The 18,873-nt window shown below is 40.9% G+C and overlaps 1 protein-coding gene across 2 annotated transcripts in view; it reads right to left on the bottom strand.

Annotated features, from left to right (window-relative positions):
- Positions 1-18,873, bottom strand: part of bcas3 (BCAS3 microtubule associated cell migration factor) — a 356,333-nt gene that overhangs the window by 255,892 nt on the left and 81,568 nt on the right. For both annotated transcript variants that reach the window (XM_030066285.1, XM_030066286.1), the window contains exon 15: positions 16,838-17,165. In XM_030066285.1, the coding sequence (XP_029922145.1) occupies positions 16,838-17,165 (328 nt within the window). The remainder of the gene's footprint in view (positions 1-16,837; positions 17,166-18,873) is intronic.

The raw sequence follows: 18,873 nt of genomic DNA, 5'->3' as shown, positions 1-18,873 counted from the left end.
TGCTATTACTGCAATTATTACCACAACTGTTACTACAACTACTACCACTGACAGTACATCCATAATTACTACTGCTGCTACTGGGTTTAAGCCAAAAGTTGCCGAGACTTTTTGCTTTGGAATGAATCTGCCTGAAAAGCTTAGGATGGCATAATCAATTTTAAATTTCTTCTTAAAACGTATTTTTAAATACTTGCTTAACATGACATCAGTTCTCCTAATGTTTTTTGCAATTATTTTTAGCCTCTGTTTAGATCCTGTTATCTAACTTGTTCTTAATTTATATATGAGTACTCATGATATTTTCTTTTAGTTGACTGCTTTAGGTCGTTTGCGAGCTCTTTATTTTTTTTAATGGGTGCACATTTATAACATTTATAAACAGGCAAAGGTGGAAAAAACAGAAGGAAAAGCCTGAAAGGAAGACTGAAACAAAAAGACAGACCAAGGGTACTAGAACGAGAGAGAAAGAGAGCAAGGTAGATAGATGAGAAGCGTCTGGCAGACAGATAGCTCGAGATGGAGGCCATGATTTGATTAATGACCGGGGCGTGATGTGCCTAAGCACTGATACATGACAGCCCCATGGAAAGAAGATCCATCAATGCAAATCCAGCTCCGTCGCCGTCGTCCAGAGAAAAACTCCTGTCCTGCCAAAAGGTCACGCTGTCACCTGACCCTCCTCTCGCTTTCTCCCTCAGTCCAGCCATCCATCCATCCCTCCTCCATCCATCCATCTCTCTGTCTCAACAGCATTTGCATCCTCTTCTCGCCGGTACGCCTTCCTCTCTCTCCTTCGCTGTCTCTCTTTCTCTTTTCCTCGGCCGCCCTGTGTCATGCTATCTCATGTTTCTCTCCTCTCTTTTAATCCCCGATTTGCATCCAATACCAGCAGGCGGCTTCCAATGAGGAGCCGACGTGAGAAAGGACGAGCTCGCGGGATCGAGTGTGTCTAGAAGAACACTGTGTCTTATTTGAATTGTGTGCTGGCATGGAGGATATTTTAGTTTAAAAAAAAAAAAAAAGAGGAAAAAGAAAGACAAGCTGGGGTGGAGAGGAACTGAGTTGGGGAGGGTTAGGAGGCAGCAGGTTGGAGGGGTGAAATGTTGAGTGATGTTCTGGGAATTAGGGGAGACCTTGAGCCTGAGCATGATATTGCAGCTGTGAGAGGGAGAGAGAGAGAGGGAGGGGCAGAGAGACACAGACGACGAGAGAGAGAAGAGGGGTGAGGGAAAGTAAAGAAGAAAAGAAAGCAAGGTTGCCTCAGCGGGGGAACACTTTGATATGTATGGTGTCGTCTAGGGGTCGACCGATATGGGCTTTTGAAGATATTTTTTTAGACTGAAGCTGATACGTTGTGCCAATGTTCAGTCTCTTTAACCCTTTGAAACCCAGGAGCCTGTGGACGGGCTTTTGTTTTCACAAAATTCAGTTTTCTTTTCTTTTTTTTTTCTTTTTTCATGTGATTTTTGGGGGGCATTTTCTTATCATTTTCTTGTAATTTTAACTTTTTTTTTTTTTGCTAGATTTCTTGCAGGTAATTTCTTGCTAATTTGCTCAGCAGCATTTTTTGTCATGTTCTTGAAAAAAAAAAAAAGTGATTTTACTCAGGTTACACAAATTTCCCATTTTCATGCCATTTCCTCACGCAATAAATTATAAAGACAGCTGAGAAAAGCCGAAATATCATGCAAATTAAATTTTTTAACCAAAGAAAGTGAAATAATAAATTACAACTGAATATTTTATTTAATTTTTGTCAAGGCTATAAAACAGTGCCTGACTGCTATAAAAAATGTGAGGAGGGTTTCATTGCAGGTTTTACAGAAAAAAAAAGAAGTCAAAAAGAATTTACACATTGATAAAAATGGGAAAAGAGGTATTTTTGGTCAAATCAAATCAATTCAATTCAATTTTATAGTCTACTCTTTGCCTGCAGAAAGTAGAAATTTGTCTTAGGCTTTCATGTGCATAACTCTGCTTTTAGAAATATATGCTTAAAAGGATAAAACAAAAGCACATTGATTCATGACAAATAACCACAATCAAAATCATAATCACAACACAATGAAGAGAAACTGCATGTACACGATGGAGAAGCATTTAAAAACTTCTGTCTGTTGACTGCGACTATAAAATCCTCCAACACCAATTTCTCTGATCAGGGATGTGGAATTAAAATGATAAAATGGCCTTGGAGGAATAACACTGGCTGGCTGATATCTGACCATAATAACAGGCCAGTATCAGCAAACCCACATATCGGTCAAACCCTTGTTTTGTGCGTTTGTCCCTCTCTTGCTCATCCAAGTTTCCCAGACATGTTAGCGTAAAGCAGGGAGGGATTAAGGCCGGGCAGAGGAAGGAGGATGAAGAGAGGGAAGCTATAGTCTCTCCACTGTGCAGGAGGAGAAAGCTGCTCTACCATCGCAACTCCCCAAGGTATCATTATTAAAACACTCACTTCCAGAAGAGCAGGAAAGAGAGGGAGAGAGAGAGAAAAAACAGGGGAGGAGAGTGAGCTGGAGGGTGGGGAGAGCTAAAATGGGTCGGACACAAAGAAAAAAAAAGAGGGGGGGATCCCCCATTGGACAAAGTAAAAACAAATTAAAAGAGCCCTTATAAAACACAGATGCTGCAAAGAAAATAAACTTCACAAGATTTACTGTTTTGCAAAGGAATCGGAAGACTGATGGAAAAGCCATCAGGGTTTTTTGGGTTTTTTTTTTTTCTTCCCCCCGTCTTTTCCTCCCAGGTAAGGTCGCGGCGGAGGGATCCATCTCCTCGGTTTTCCCTTTTTTCCTCCTTTCTGTTCGCAGTAATCTGCTCGTCTGCTATTTTCAGTCGGAGTTAAGAGTCGAGGTCAGGCTGGCCTGTGTGAAAATGGCTTCCTGCCCAGTCCCCGGCTCCCAAACCGCAAGCTAACGGGAGGTTTTATTAACAGCCCTATTTGGGAACATTTTTTAAACGTTTGTATTTTTATTGACGTTTCTCATGTTAGGGAGTAAAAAAAAAAAAAAAAAAAAAAAAACATCCGACAACCAACCTCCACCAAAAAAAAAAAAATATTCCCAAGACATGATTTCTTAGATCTTATTTTTCTCCGATCATAAAATTTCATTGCCACAACGCCCGCCCCGCCCCCCCCCCTCCAAAAATCCCAATGTTAGCTTGAAAAGTGAAATTTTTATACATGTAGCGTACTGTATATGGTAGTCGTTTATTCAGAGCACGCTCCCTAACCAGCCGTCTGGTCTGTCACTGCTTAAAACATGACGAGGCATAAGGCTCGCTGCTGAGTGGAAGTGGCAAAAACACAAATAAGTAACACAGAAGCATGAATGTATGCATGCAAAACACACACACACACACACACACACACACACACACACACACACACACACACACACACAAACGAGCACACATCTCAGACATACAAACAGGCCTAATCATGGCAACGCAGTCAAATGTGAAGCAAACAAGCATGAAGTGTGCACGCAAACGCACACACACACACACACACAGCACCCTGAAATCAGATCTGCAAGTTTACAGCATGTCAGTATTTACAAGACTTCATCAGACTGCACTGAGTCGCTGACGAGGGGAGGGGTGGGGGGCAGGAGGGGGACGGTGGGGGTCAGACAACTCCACTAGATCAGATGACACCCATACTCTGAACATATGTGTGTGTGCATACATGTGTGTGTGTGTGTGTGTGTGTGTGTGTGCGTAGCCTTCATCTGATTTGGGTCAAGGAGCTAGAACCTCACGGTAAAGAGGGACGGGTGATGGCTGATGATTGGATGTTTGGGAAAGCGGGTTCGGGGGGTGGTGAGGAGGGAGAAGGGGAGGGGTTAAGGCACACAGATATACACCATACACACTTACACATCAATTTAAAGGGAGAGAGGCAGTGAGAGAGAGAGAGAGAGAAAAAGACAGAGAGAGCTTCAGCCTCAAATGAACAGTGGGAACATTAAAATGGGACAGAAAATTATTCTGGAGAAAATTACGCCACAATTTACTGGTTAGGTAAGGTTTGGCGGAATGATAGTCAGGGCTAGTGACCCAGGACTGACCTAGAACTGTCTCCAGTTTTGTCTGTATAACCAGTGCAGGGGTTGTTGGAAAAATGATGGGAGATAAGAGGCGAGGATGTACTGTAAGAGCTCTTCAGAATAAGGTGTGAGTAAGGCCTTACAAACAACTGCAGGTCTCAAAAAGAGAGAGTTTTATTCTTTCAGATGTTAGCGACTGGATAATACCTGTGGCTAAAATTCTTCATTCATTCCACATAGAAACTGATATTAGCAGCCCTAAGGTTATTTTGGTTGTGTGAGTAATAAGAAAAAAAAAAGACATTAAGATCCCAGTGATTATGAATGTTTGGCCCATTTAATACAATTTACCCACATTTTTCATTGCAACAAACCATTTTCACAACATATAATCAAACTCTGGCTGAAACAGCCACCTTATAATGTTCTGCTTGTGGGGAATTCTGGTGTGAAGAAACTTTGAAGCCTCTGAAAGTTCATTTTCATATCGTAGTGGAATGAACTGAAACCAATGGCTGGATAAAAGGTAGGAAAAAATGAAGAAGCATGAAGTATACAAATTTTGTGGATATTATGCTTAACATGCAAAATCACTGGTATGGTTCTTAAATTATTTCAGAGGTCAAATAGGATTTGAGGAATATTAATAAAACCCTTCTGCAATGAAAACCTTGAATTCCTAACGGTCACCTTCCTTGCCGGACACAACCCTCATGAATGTGTTTAAATTGCAGTTACAATGCAGCTGAAGTCCCTAACAGTAGCCTCTATTTTTATTTCTGTTCATTTTGCCTGCCACCTTTCGAGAAACTGTTTTCACCCCGCCTTTTTGTTCTCACTGACAGGAGAGAATTGAGCCAACACACCACGAGTGTAAAAATGAAAATTTCACCTGCAGTACACTGACCAAATTAATTTCTTCCAACTGTTTTGGTATCAGTGGACACTGTTGCAACTTCTTTCAGCTCCACTGCAAATGCACCTTTGCGTGAGTGTGTGATTACAAACAGATCAGCGGTGCGGTTCAACCCAAATGACCCCCAGACAGAGGAAAGAAAAGTGGCCTCCCAACCTCCCCGGACACAGAGAGGAGATTGCCCGAGTCGGTCGGCTCGTCTGGGTCCTAAATGCTTCTCCTTTTATAACCCCGGCGGTCAGAAGGAGAGGAAATAATAAGAGAGAGGAGATAATGAGACGTCTGCGCGGCTGTCACAGCCTCCCTACACTATATCTTTATGTACCACAGACTGAGGCACTGAAAAGCGAGCAGACAATCGCTTTGTAATCGGCGAGCGAGGCCGTAAGCTCCCAGGAGGCTGTATGAAAATTACAAGGTCAAACTAAAAACTTCAGCTGGAATGAAACGTGGATGAGTAAAGTTAAAATATGTGACTGTCATGTTATTACTTGGATTTCTTTTCCTGCTAAAACAAAGACAAAGTGTATGTGTGTGTGTGTGTGTGTGTGTGTGTATACATATAAATAAACACACACACAGACACACACACACACACACACAGTTTGTCTTTGTATATATATTGCTATATCATTTACAAGATGACTAGTGAATTATTTTAGTGGAGAGATATAATTATAATGATAAATTATGGAGATATAGAGGTTTGATTTGATATTTAAATATGCCTCTATCTAATGCTGATTGCCTGTGACTGACATTATGTGTGCTGCTCAGCTATGACGGCAGCTCCGTTTAAATAGCTGGTAACAACCGCAGGCCCGCTTTGATCCGAATTTAGCTGGCAGAGCTTTGACAGCGTCTAAATCAAAATAAATGGTGTGTCAAAACCCCTCACACACGATACAATTAAACAGGGAATAAGCACGTCGCTATATTACAAAGCAAATAAGGCGAGGGCTTTCTCCTCAGCTGAATGTGAATTAGCTGTAATCCAAATATTTTCACAGTGCCGATTAAAAAAATACCGTTAGGTTACGGATATGTTGTTTAAAGGAAGAGCAAGTCATGTCAGATTACGAATGCTGGAAATGAGCTGGGTGGCAGTGATATTTAATCTAATATTAACTCGATACTCTTTTCTCACAGATAGAAGAAAAACTATTTAATTTCAGACAGACTTTACCAAGATTAGCCATCTTTTCTATCAAAAACAATTTATCTTTCATTGAGTGTGTGTGTGTGTGTGTGTGTGTGTGTGTGTGGGCTGGGTTCCTGTGCTACTGTAGCATACAGTCACACCAGTGATTCACAACATGACAATTGTCAAAACCCCATTCGGATGCTATGAGAATTACACACAACATCTAAGTCCAAATAAAGGCACACCCGTCTGCTGTCATTCTACACATTTTATACCACTAACCATAATGTATGTCACTATTCTCGTTTGATGTAATATACATGTATATATAAATTCTGTAACTTCCCATCATCCCTAACATTGGTGTGGAACACACACTTTGACAAACACCGCAGCATCAGGCTTAACCAACAATTAGCTTCTGGAACACACACTTAAGGCAAGAAATAGAAAGAAAATGAGAGGAAAAACAAAAACAAAAATAATGAGGAGGGTATATACACGGCAGGGAAACAAAAGGCTGGATTCTGGGCATATTGATTCTGTAACAATGGAAGGCCGTGGCTTGTTAGTGCATGTACGTTTTTAAATCACATGGCAGGCAATAAGCTTGAAGCCACAAGTGCCGCCCGTGTGTAATGGCAAGCCAGCTTTATTTCTTTATCTCTACCTTACAATTTTGCAAATCAAATAATGACGAGTGCAGCGGCGAGCTCCCGGTGATAAGAGGGTTTAGTGGTTGTGGAGATTGAGTTATTAGGGTTCGTATAAAAAGGACAGAGGTCTCTGGCGGAGTCCAACGCTGGCCAAGATACATATTCCTTGCACTGTGTATTTTTGGTTGCTTTAAAAGCCCTAAAAGTACAGGGGAAGGCTAATTTTCAGGGTAAACAGCTTGTTCGATTGCAGTGTGGTTTTCGAGGAGCTCTCCATTTATTGACTCAAGCCGATCTGGGCTCTGGCTGCTCTGCCGACCACAGGGAGAAGCCTGCCGATGAAGCCTGCAACAAATACAAGCTGCTAACGCTATAGTTTACCTTAGATGACACACTACTGTCAAATCAGATGCACTGACTAATGTACAAAGCATAATCCTCTTGGCTGTATGGAAGGTGGGGGCAAAAAGCTTTTAAAAAGAACATCTGATCATTTTAGAAAGCTACTTGCCCTTTTCTATTGCCTGCTGACAAGTTATTTGTAGGTTGATCTGCTGAAACATAAACGGACAGCTTTATGTGGTGGTATAGTTATCTTTTTTTTTTTTTTCACTTCAAAAATCAGGTCAAACAATAATTTGTGTAAAATGCAAATACAAATTTAGATATAGATGAAATACACAATGTTTTTTCTCCCTTTTCAAAGCCATTAAAAAATAAAATCCTGGATGACATCTAAAGAAAAAAAACAAAATGAGGCACACTATCCTTTTAATGCAACACAGAGAAAAACATGAGATCGCAATGACTGCAATCAATCTCATAAAGAAAAGAAAAGAAAAAAACTGAATACCTCGATATTTTTGGCTGAAAATGTCAACATTCAAGAATACAACAAATTGATCAGAAGAGTGCTGGAAAAAAAAAAACTCCGAAAAGGAAGGCTGGAAGTTATTTTAGCTGGAGGAAGTGACCATTCATAAAAACACTGGAGAAATTACCCAGCTCTCTCTATGTTATGTTAGATTTGTATCGAGGCAAAACCCTCACAGCACAAGTCAAGCTTTACAAGCCCTTTCCCCCCTCTCTCTCTCTCTCTCTCTCTCTCTCTCTCTCTCTCCCTCTCTCTCTCTCCCTCCCTCTCTCCCTGCCTCTCTCCCTCCCTCTCTCTCTCTCCCTCTGTGTAGAGTAAGCCTTGATTGACTGGCTGCTCTGCTCCTCCCTCTAAACCTGCTGGGAATCCTGACCCCACAGCACCACACGGAGGACAATCCCTGCAGTGCAACGCTGCGTCCCCAACAGGGCCTTGGTGTTAAAAAAAATTCCATGACTTTTCCATGACTTTGCATGACTAGGTCAGAGCACTGACCTAAAAATGTTCTTCCATCTTTCTTTGGCAATATTGTTTTTCTAAATGGGTGAACAGCCTGGTTTCCATTGCAATTGGGTTGAACACATTCTTATGCAATGAATGTGTGATTTAAGATGAGACGGTCAAGGAAAATAAAAAGCAAGCAATGGCATTGTCACTGAACTGCATATTCGAGTGTGAACATGTGTGCTTGTGTGTGTATAGATGCGTACGAGACAGAGGGTGTAGAGGTTCAGGAGGAGGACGCAGAAATAATGTTAGCACTGCCCCTTCTCCAGTATATAATCCACACTTTACATATAACTTATATTTATTTATTTAGTTAGTTAGTTAGTTTGGTCATTTTGTGACAACTTGAAAGTGTTTTCTACTTTTTCACTAGAACAAATCATCTTAATTGGTCTGATGCAAAAAAAAAAATGAAGTTTTCCACTTGAACATCGTGGTTTGAAGAGATTTTTTTGCCCTTCTATTTGTGAGTGAGAGCCCCCTTTACATGGCAGACTCGCAAGAAAACTGTCAATTAAATTGTCACTGAAATAAACGCTAAACCTTCACAGATTGAAATTAAAGATGTGATATGTAACTTTTTCCACTTTAAAATGGCAATAAATACAAAGGATATATTCTAAGTTATCCGTCTGTGATGTTCATGCCTGAGACTGGCTTTTCAATGATGCTGGGATGTTTTGGGGCGTATACTGTTTCCTGTGGGTGTGTCCTATGGGTGCGGCCAGCGGTGGCCTGGTTGTGGCTATCAAAGGGAGGCTAGCGGCCATAAAGCAGGAAGTCATAGCAACAACACAAGGAAGGAAAGCAGTAGGAAAAGAGAGACCAGCAAAAGTTAGATACTGCAAATTTCTACAGTGGAAACCGCTTCCAGTGATCACGTCCGTCCAGGCCAAATTGTGCGCAGTAAGCGGATGATTATTATAAGCTTTTTCAAAATTATTTTTATTTATTTCTCTTGCAGATGATCATCTATTTGACATTTATATATTTATTTCATACATATAATGTACTGAATTGGCCAGCTTTGCTATTTAGTGAATTTTACTGAGTGCTTTAAAACACAGTAGAGTTGTTTAAAACGGTTTTAAAATTACTATTTATTTCAAATATAATACAGTACAGTACAGAAAATATACAGTAAAACTCCAAAGCTTCTCTAGTTTAGCTTTTTCTTGTTCTCTCTATCTCTTTCATTTTACTACACATTAGGCCGACACTCTGAAAGTGTATATCCGCGGCGTCGCACATGATCCTTCCTCCCTGCAGCACAGAGCCCCTTTTTTTCCCCATCACCTTTATTTTATGGTAACTCTACACCAATGTAAATGAGGATCCCTCCTCAATTGGTCTTTGAAATAAAGGTTGAATGAAGGAACGAATGAATGAAAGAAAGAATGAATGAATGAATCAATGAATGAATCAATGAATGAACGAATGAATGAATACTGGAATAATATAATGAGAGCCTGATGGGACTCAGATTGAGAATTATAAACGCTAAAACATACCGGTACCTTAGCTGGCGTGCTGATTCTGATCCGGGGAGGTCAGCAGGATGTGGAGGGAAAACCCACAGCTGTTGCCAAGAGAAAGGAGCTTTTCACCTGCAGGAGAAGCCCCGCCCCCTGTCTTCCCACAGCCTGACGCTGTGGGAAGACACTTTTTTAAAAAAAATAAAAGCTTCAAAAGGGGGTTGGCATTTAAAAGGTGTAGCCATACCTGGCCAATAAAAGGGACTCGGCATTTAATGGGGAGTCAGCTTTTAAGTTTTGAAGTGCAAATTATAATTAGGCTACATTATTGTGCTACAGCAACATCAGTGGTGCAAATACTAAGGAACAGCCCGACAGTGGTTTAAGTGCATAAAAGAAAGTTGGATTACTGTAGTTTTAATTTTTTTTTCCATATATTTGCATGTATGAAAAGATCCATGAAACCAACACTGTAACCAGACTACTTGATTACAATAAGTGATTTATTTTAACAGCATTAGCATAAGGATGATTCTGTTCCAAGCTTTTTGCTCCATATAAGAGGTCGATCATTGTAACCGTGATCACTGTAAGTGGTTTCCACAGTATATGGAACCGACCAATGCCATATTTCTTTAGCACAGTCCGCTTTACTGTGTCATATCATTAAATGTTCATGCATTTGACTTGCCTGCATGTGGTCGCAAACAGGGTCACAGCCAGGCCATGTACATACAGTACGTGTCACAGACCACCAGTTATGAGGTAATGCTTCCTTGCGCTCCGACCTCTGCAGCGAGTCGGTGTTTTTCAGCGTGGGACGATGACTGATGAAGGAGGGCGTTGGGGAGAAAGGAGTCGAGATAAAACAAAAAGTCGAAACCCAAATAAGCAACGCGTCAGCCTCTAATAGCAGAGAGGAAGTGTCCCTTTATCAACAAGTGAATTAACAGTTTCCCGTCACACCTTGTTTTTGGCCTCCCCCTCTCTCTGAACCAACGCCAGGCCCCAGATGGCTCGGTGATCGGACCACCAGGGCTTTTCCTCCATGAAGAAACAAATCTGTTGCACTGACTAATAGCCCTGTGTTGATGTTTCATGGTTGGGAAGTGTATGATGAGGGTTGTGTACACACACAGGCTTACAAAAGTCACCCAACCGCATAAAAAAAACCACCTGCAAACAGTCCAAATACACAAGACTGATGGCTGTTGTCTTTCAAACACTTCTTGTTTCCTCATCGTCTCATTTCTCATTGTTTCATTTTGTTAACCCAGTAGCAAAAAAGGGGAGGGCAGAAACATTTCTAACAGTATCACAGGCTGACGGGTCTGTCTAGGACACCTACCAGCCACCGTCCTCCGATAACTGATTCCAAGCCTGTAGCTTCTAGCCTGCAACACCAAATGGCTTCAACATTCAAACAGCAATCTGAAAATGTAGAGCCTCGTGTAGAAATCAAAAGAAAAAAAAAAAATCAGGGATTCATATCAGTATCATATGTGATCGAGTTATTTTTGGAGCACGCATGATCTATTTGCATTACGTATTGCTGTATTATAGTGTGCTGAACTGGGGTTACATTTCAAAAACATCTGAATCATATAATTCTACAGTTGCTGCCACATGCTTGGTAGAATAACCTCAATAACCTCTGCCCTGCGCAGCGAAGTGAACTTTCTAATCTAGCCTTGTGTATGTTGGGCCGCAGACAAACCACCCTTTACAGTGTGGGGCAGTCACATGTTACGGGTCATCACCTCAAATGACAATGCATTGATCACACAGAGACAAGGGTTTTGAAAAAAAGGGGGAGAAAATGTATGAGGGGACATAAATAGCCATTCCACATTTAAACAGTGACAAGAAGAGGGCCAATTGTAGCCTCTATTTTTAGGTGTGCCGGAGGCCTGGCTGGCAGCTTTGAGAAGGATGTGTACTTTTCCACAGTTCCTTCCCAAAAATCAACGCTGTCCTCGCCGGCGACAATCACAGGGCAGCTGTTGTGGCTAGGTGGCCCGGCCCCGGCTCGCCTCACCCTTGCTCTCCCCCTTTGCCAGCCTAAGAAACTGCCTTCACTAACCAGAATTCACACCCGGCTTGCAAAAACAGGCGGAAAGCAAACACAAAAGCAAATTGTGACTCAATGTGTTTGTGTCCGGAGCAAACTGGACAAATTATCTAGCTTTATCAATGCCGGTGGTGGTGGTGGGGTGGACATTCTAAATTTACATGTGACAGGATGCCAGGGCATCAACTTATTTTCAAAATAAGTGGTATGATGAAATCAAGGAGAACTTGCAATTAAAAAAAGAAAGAAATCCCAAAGAATTTCCAGCGGAAAAGTTTTCTATGTGTGTACTTTGTTTGGTGTCTGTTCAGTTTTTCCCACTTCTGCAGCTGAAATTCATCAATGCTTTTGTCGTATCGCTTGGACTTGAGTTTATTCCTTTTCTATTTAATCAGTGTGAGAGTTAGCTTCTTTTTGTCTGTATTTTTGTACCCACACACCTGAAAAAGCCCTATAAATAGAATTTCACAGGACGCTGTGATGAGATAGCATTTGTTTGTCCTCTTGCTCAAATGCCAAGTTCAGCTGTAAGCATTTCAAGACAGTAAGAGAGCTCATAATTTTACAGTCAATCACGGTACATTGTTCTCCTTGCTATGCATCAGAAATCTAATTACTGTTAGCTAGTTGATAAGGATGAAAGGGAAAAAAAACAACTCAGTTACAAATTGTGTTTTTTGTTTGTTGTTGTTTTGTTTTTTTACAATTTGTATATTGCGAGGCTAACACTGAATCAATATTTTGTACTAATATTAAATAAGATAAAGACATTTGAAATGTTGAATTCATTTAAAAAAGTAATTCAAATTCAAATGCATTTTGATTAAATGAATTTTAAATACATTAGCTGCATCAAAATATACAAAAAATACATTCATACAGTATGTGAATCCCTTATTATAGTTTAATTTCCATCTTATGCATTAATTACATTAACTGTAAAATTAAAAAATCCAAGACTTACAAAACCACAATAATTACAAAATTGCAATAAAAATTGAATCAACACCCAAGTGAATCGTTCTGAATCCAGGAGTGCCTGCTGGTTCCCATTTCTACTGGGTAACCTGGAGAAACAATCCTATTAAGAATAAAAACGAGTGAAGCAATCGTTAATCTGGCTGTTGAAGAAGAGAATTCTCTCGTTTAATCGCCTCGTCTGAAAGCTCCACCAAGATTATGTCTGTTATTTTCACGCTGATGTATACATGCTCCTCTACAAAGTAGGCGACGTGCATCCTGATGTTTAGACGGGACAAAAAATGGCAGACAATACAATACAAATGAGGATGTAACACAACCAGCACACAAAGTAGCTGCCTTTCAGCTCGCGCCGCAGGAGGCTATGTGTTGTTTGTCATAAAGCGAGCCAGTGTCCATATGGCATGGATTAACACCTTGATAAAAGGGGTGCGAAACCTGTCTACAATTTCCTGTGGACTGGACTGTACGCTGTACAGTATCACTGAGTTATGAAAACCTTCAAATATCTCAGCGAGATCTGAGCCAAATTTTTCTCTGCGTGCTGTGAGGATCTTAATCTTCATTTGGACGATAGCTCCTTTTTTTGTATTTCTCCCAAAGAAAACTAAGTGTCCTTCCTGTAGATCCTTTGTTTTTGTCAAATGTCTACACACACACACACACACACACACACACACACACACACACACACACAGAGAGAGAGAGAGAGAGAGAGAGAGTGAGAGAGAGAGAGAGAGAGAGAGAGAGAGAGAAGGGTATTACTGTGAGGACTAATTGTTGACAGGTGGCCCTAATGCCCTCCTTTGAAACCAAAGTGTGATTTACGATCGCGCTCCCTGAGACCCCCGGCTTTCAGCGCTGCTACTACCAACTTATCTTTCTCTCTCTCTTTCCTTTATTCCCTCACTCGATCGCTCCTTCATTTTTCTCTATTGCACCTCATTACTGTGCTTGCTCACTTTCACCTCCTACCCTCCTTACTTTGAAGTTCCTCTCCCTCTGTCTCTCACTGGTGCAGAGCAGTGACTCTCCAAACTCAGACATCCCTCTAATGTTAAATGGCTGACTTTTCACTGTTGGTATCAGTGTGTGTGTGTGTGTGTGTGTGTGCATGTGTGTGTGTGTGTATGGGTGTTGTTGTGAAGGGGTTAGGCAGAGGTCTGGGTCTTGACAGGGAAGGCAGGAAGGGGAGAGGAAGCCAGGGCGCCATCATGGGGGAGGGGGAGGCTTGAGGTGGGAAAGACGGAGAAAGGGAGAACAGATGACAATATGACTTGACCCTGACCGTACTGTCCCGGCATCTCCTATCACCAACACTGGCCCAGATATACAGGCAGGAAAAAGCACTTGCAGTGTGCGAACTCAACTTGTGAAGCCTGAGACTGGCCAAATATAAATAAATAATTTGATGGATTAATTAAACTTTGTCTAAACACATCAACATGTTTCCACAAACTCGGCAACTGAATTTAGTTCATCCAAAAAATTATACCGAAACCTAGCTCTGGTGCAATTTCAGTTCAGTGCACAGTCCCTGTAAAACTTAACAACAGAAGTCAATAGGGGGCACGACAATTCATTCAGTCTCAATGAATCAGTTTTAAATTGTGTCGATTCAAATGGATCAAGTGAAGAGAAATGAATGGCACTAACATTGGCCTGAATCAAGATAATGTGCAAGAAATTAATTTATTCTCGGTTTTTAGACAAAGGCACCAAACATGCATAGGACATGAAATATTATTAACGCAATATTTCCAGCTCCACTAAACATAAAATCCAATGTTTGGGAGAATTTTGGCTTATGCAAGAGAAACAGAGGCCCAGACAAAAGTTGTGCAGTGTGTAGGATTTGTAAAACAGAAATAATGTACAACAGAAACACAAACAATCTATTTAGCTGGAATTCCTAGAGGCCAGTTTGTTGGTGAAAAAGATCACTCACAACTGATGGGTGGACAAGTTTCTCAAAAACACAGTCCGCTACCTTCACTGTCCATTTAATTTATCAAGACTGAACCATGCAGAATGTAGTTCTACAAACCAGGGCTGTTATCATCTATTCCTATCGTCAATTCAATTCAATTTTATTTATTTATATAGCCCAGAATCACAAATTACAAATTTGTCGCAAAGGGCTTTACAGGAAATACAACATCCTCTGTCATGTCGCTCTTTATCACTCGAAGGAGAGCTTTACTGTTGAGAACTTTCATTTGCTTAGCTTTTGTTAGCTACTTGGTTATGGTCAGGAAAAGGTTTTTGTTAATGTTAACATTAGCATTAGCATTAGCATTAACATTAGTCAACCAAAAAACGAATGGGAACACGTGACGTGAAGGTCTGTGTTATTGATCCATCCACCACCACAACCACCTCTTCCTGTGACCGACTTCGTTGGTCTTTATTGTATGTAACACCACGCCTGGCTTCAGTGTCCCATGGATTATAACAGCTTCTGACCTACTAGCGGGTGCAGTCGGGACCTACTGACCCAAACCTGTGGAGGGGATTACAACTGACAGATAACGGTCCAATCAGGTGCCCACAATCTCTGTGGAAACCTACAAACCACAAACTCTATAAAAAAAATAGCAAATAAAGACGAAACAGATTTTACGTGGAATGCAGCTCAGTACAGTGATTTCGGCTGTGTTCCTGTAAAGTGACCCATTTGTAAAATTCCCAGATATTACCTGACTTTAAAAGTAATTATGCAATTCACCCGTCTGGAATAAATGTTATTCCAAGAATTTTCTGACTAGTGGGAACCATGATGTTCACTGAAATTGAAAGAAAGTGTGTGTGTGTGTGTGTGTGTGTGTGTGTGTGTGTGTGTGTGTGTGTGTGTGTGTGTGTGTGTGTGTATGGGTGTATCAATGTGTGTCAACCAGGGACACATAGATAGATAGTGTGAGCAGTCAGCAATGGTGTTTGACAAACAAGGGAGGCAAGGCTGTGGCAGACAGGCCAGAGTTCTTGGAACAAGGTCTACTGAGGTGACCAGTCACACACACACACATGCACACACACACACACATACACACACGTACACTAAAGTACAGCTCAATGTAAGGAAAAAATATTTTTGAATATGTGCAATAGAGTAGAGTCTGTAGAAATCTGTAGAAGTCTGCAGCAACTGTTAGTATGAAAAGCTTATATTACTAAATGTAAAAAAAAAAAAAAAAAAAGTACTATATGTCTAAATGCGTTCAAAATGTGATAAAACTATTTCCCTTGACAATGCAATGCACCATAACATTAACTGTCAATCAACAGAAACAGGGTAATCATTTTCTATTATTATTACTAGGGCTGCAATAATATATCAACAGTGCAATAGATCACAAAACCTCCTCTTACACAACGTTATTGATGGACTTGTGCCGAGTATGGATATTTGAGTTTTCAACTTAATTTGCACAGTTGCACATTTGAGTTCCTATGAGACGAAGAGACTGGTTCCTCTCTTTAGGAACTGGAACTGTTCTGACATGTCCATGATGCAGTCAGTGTACATACTAAAACACTGAAAAACATGATTGATTCCTGCTGACTGAAAAAGCATTGTCTTTTTCCTCTTCAGTTACACATCTAATGATGTGTCATAGCTGATTATCTTTCAATATTTCACATTTTGTAGAATTTTCTGTATCGTAATACCGTTGTTATTGTGGGTAAAATACTGTGATAGTACTGTGTTGAAACTTACCAAGTGAGTTCCCGCCGTGATTATTACAATGTAAAGATTCTTACAACTTATCACATTAACAAATGCTATCACATTTCCGACCCAGTTATTTCAAATATTTCTTTGGAGTTTTTTAGTTAGTTATTAGATTATTTGCTGCAATATAGCTTCACATTACCACAAAAACGTACGAATAGCAGCTGATGTAATTGCATACTTACATCAGCATTGAAAGCCACATAAACACAGCATAAAAATTTGAATTAAGAGTGATGTCCATAGCTTGTTTAGTGAAATTGGAACCTAATTTCCCCCAAATTTTGGCCATGCCATAATACCATACTGTCAAATGCTTGGTGTAATGCCACCTAGGGGCACAAAGATGACTCTGCAAACCCACACTGGCAACGGCACCAGTCAACCCTTCATGTTCCCCCTCCCTCCCAGCTCCTTACCATGCAGGGGGGACCCCGAGGGGCTGCTGGAGAGCCCCGGGATGGGGCTGCAGCGCCCCCCAATGCCTCCTCCACCGACGAGGACACAGGCGCCTCCTGCAACCCCTGCTCCTCCTCCTAAAGCGCTGGCCCTGTTGAGCTCCTGCTCGATCTCCTCCAGGCCCGCGCTCTTCTGGAAGCGGGACATCCGGTTGACCACTCGCGGGGACATGTGGGTGCGGGCGCAGGGAGCGCCGCCATAGGGGTTGATCGGAAAGACGTGGGAGGTGCCGCGAAGGGTGCTGATGGCCACCCAGCGGCTGTCCTGGCTGAAGCACATGTCCTGGACCTGGAAGATGGAGCAGGGAGAGGGTGGATGGCACAGCAGGAAGACGGGTTTTAGAGCTGAGGGATGATGGATGGAACAAGCTTGGTCTCATCAGGCTACCTGCGACTTGATAGAGATTGTATGAAACAGTCTAAATTCTACTTTTAGTCAATTTATTAAAATGCTTTTTAGTTTTGGTCACATGTGTGTAATTTCAATCTTGTTAGTTCCAGTATAGCTGATTGTTGACAAAAATTAGACAAAAACTCAGTTATAGTCATTTCACTTTTTCTATGTAGATGCTTGTATGCTTTATCAAGCTTTTGTTTTTAATTTTATTGCACGTAATATCAAAAGTCAAGTTTGCCAATGTATCTGTTCCCTTCCAAACTGAGATCTATTGTCTATTTGTGGCATTTTTGTCTCTTTAGTTGTTGACAAAAATGTCACATATGACACATATTTCCTCATACATTTTGTCAACAGAAGTTAATTTTTGTTTAGTTTTCGTCACATTTTTGTCCTGGAAAAACTGTCGGTAACAAATACGTTTAGTCATATTTTTACTTAATTAACACCTGTGTGAAAACACCTTTCCTGTATAAGTGATAGAATTGATCAAGTCTACACTACACAAGCCCCTAACCTGAATTGAAAAATGTACTGAATTTGATAGAAATGCCATAGATAGGACTTCACAAATCCAGCTAGCTCACATCCTGCAACGTACCATTTCATTATTTATATCCCATTTAAAACAACACCCAGGACTAACCACATTAAAGATAAAGTCTCTAAACTGGATAACAGTCATGCTATATGTTGCCTTATTGCTCAGGGGTCATACCTTGTCCTGACAATGATTAGGTTAAGGGCAAACAATTTGTATACTGCCAACAAGGAACCAGCGGGGCACCAGAGATACATCATACGAGACAGGGGGCAGACACTGCAGGAAAAGGGCTCCTGGAGGTTAACGCTCAGCACACAATGGGGTCAAAGTGACAGTCAGACAATGGCTGTGAGATGTAGGGTGTGGGCAATTAGTGAGACTGACAGTTGGTGTGCGCCTCAGTGTCTGCACAGATAAAACTGTCCGACTTGTTTAGCACCATCTGCGTGTCTGTCCCGTACCGGCCGAAAACGTCAGAAATAGAGTTTGATTGACAGCGTTTGGGGCCCATCAGTGATACCGTTACTGTACCGAGGCTGTCGAGAGCCCATATTTTCTGAGTAAATGATACTGAAAAGCTCTCAACTCACAAACAAACAAACAGGCAAGCAAAATAAATAAATAAATAAAAGAAATAAAAAAGTGTACACATTCGGTGTTCCTTCATAATTGCAGTGTGGGAAAGTCGGTGAAACAGCATGTAGGTCATAGGAAATTAAAACTCAACCCAGGACAAAAAAGTTTAATAACATCAAGTTTTCTGCACTTCTTTGCCATTTAAATTCCAAAATGTTTCAATGCCTTTTCCATTACGCCATATCAAATTTCCATGACTGTATTTCTGTAATGTAATGAATAAAATAAGATAAGGAACTGCCCCATGAGATAACTAAAATATGTTTTATAGCAACCGTTTTGTCTCCTGACTCTCATTGGCTGGTATCCTAGATTAATACGAGCTGATTTCCAGGAAATAAAATTTCCAGAAAATATTTTAATTAATTGTTCTGTCTTCTCAGGTTCTAGCTTGACTTGTCGCGATTATAATCATTACTA

This window comes from Myripristis murdjan, chromosome 13 (assembly GCF_902150065.1).
Source record: "Myripristis murdjan chromosome 13, fMyrMur1.1, whole genome shotgun sequence".
Taxonomy (NCBI): domain Eukaryota; kingdom Metazoa; phylum Chordata; class Actinopteri; order Holocentriformes; family Holocentridae; genus Myripristis; species Myripristis murdjan.
Note: the sequence above shows the minus strand (reverse complement) of the source record. Positions and strands in the feature narration are given on the sequence as shown.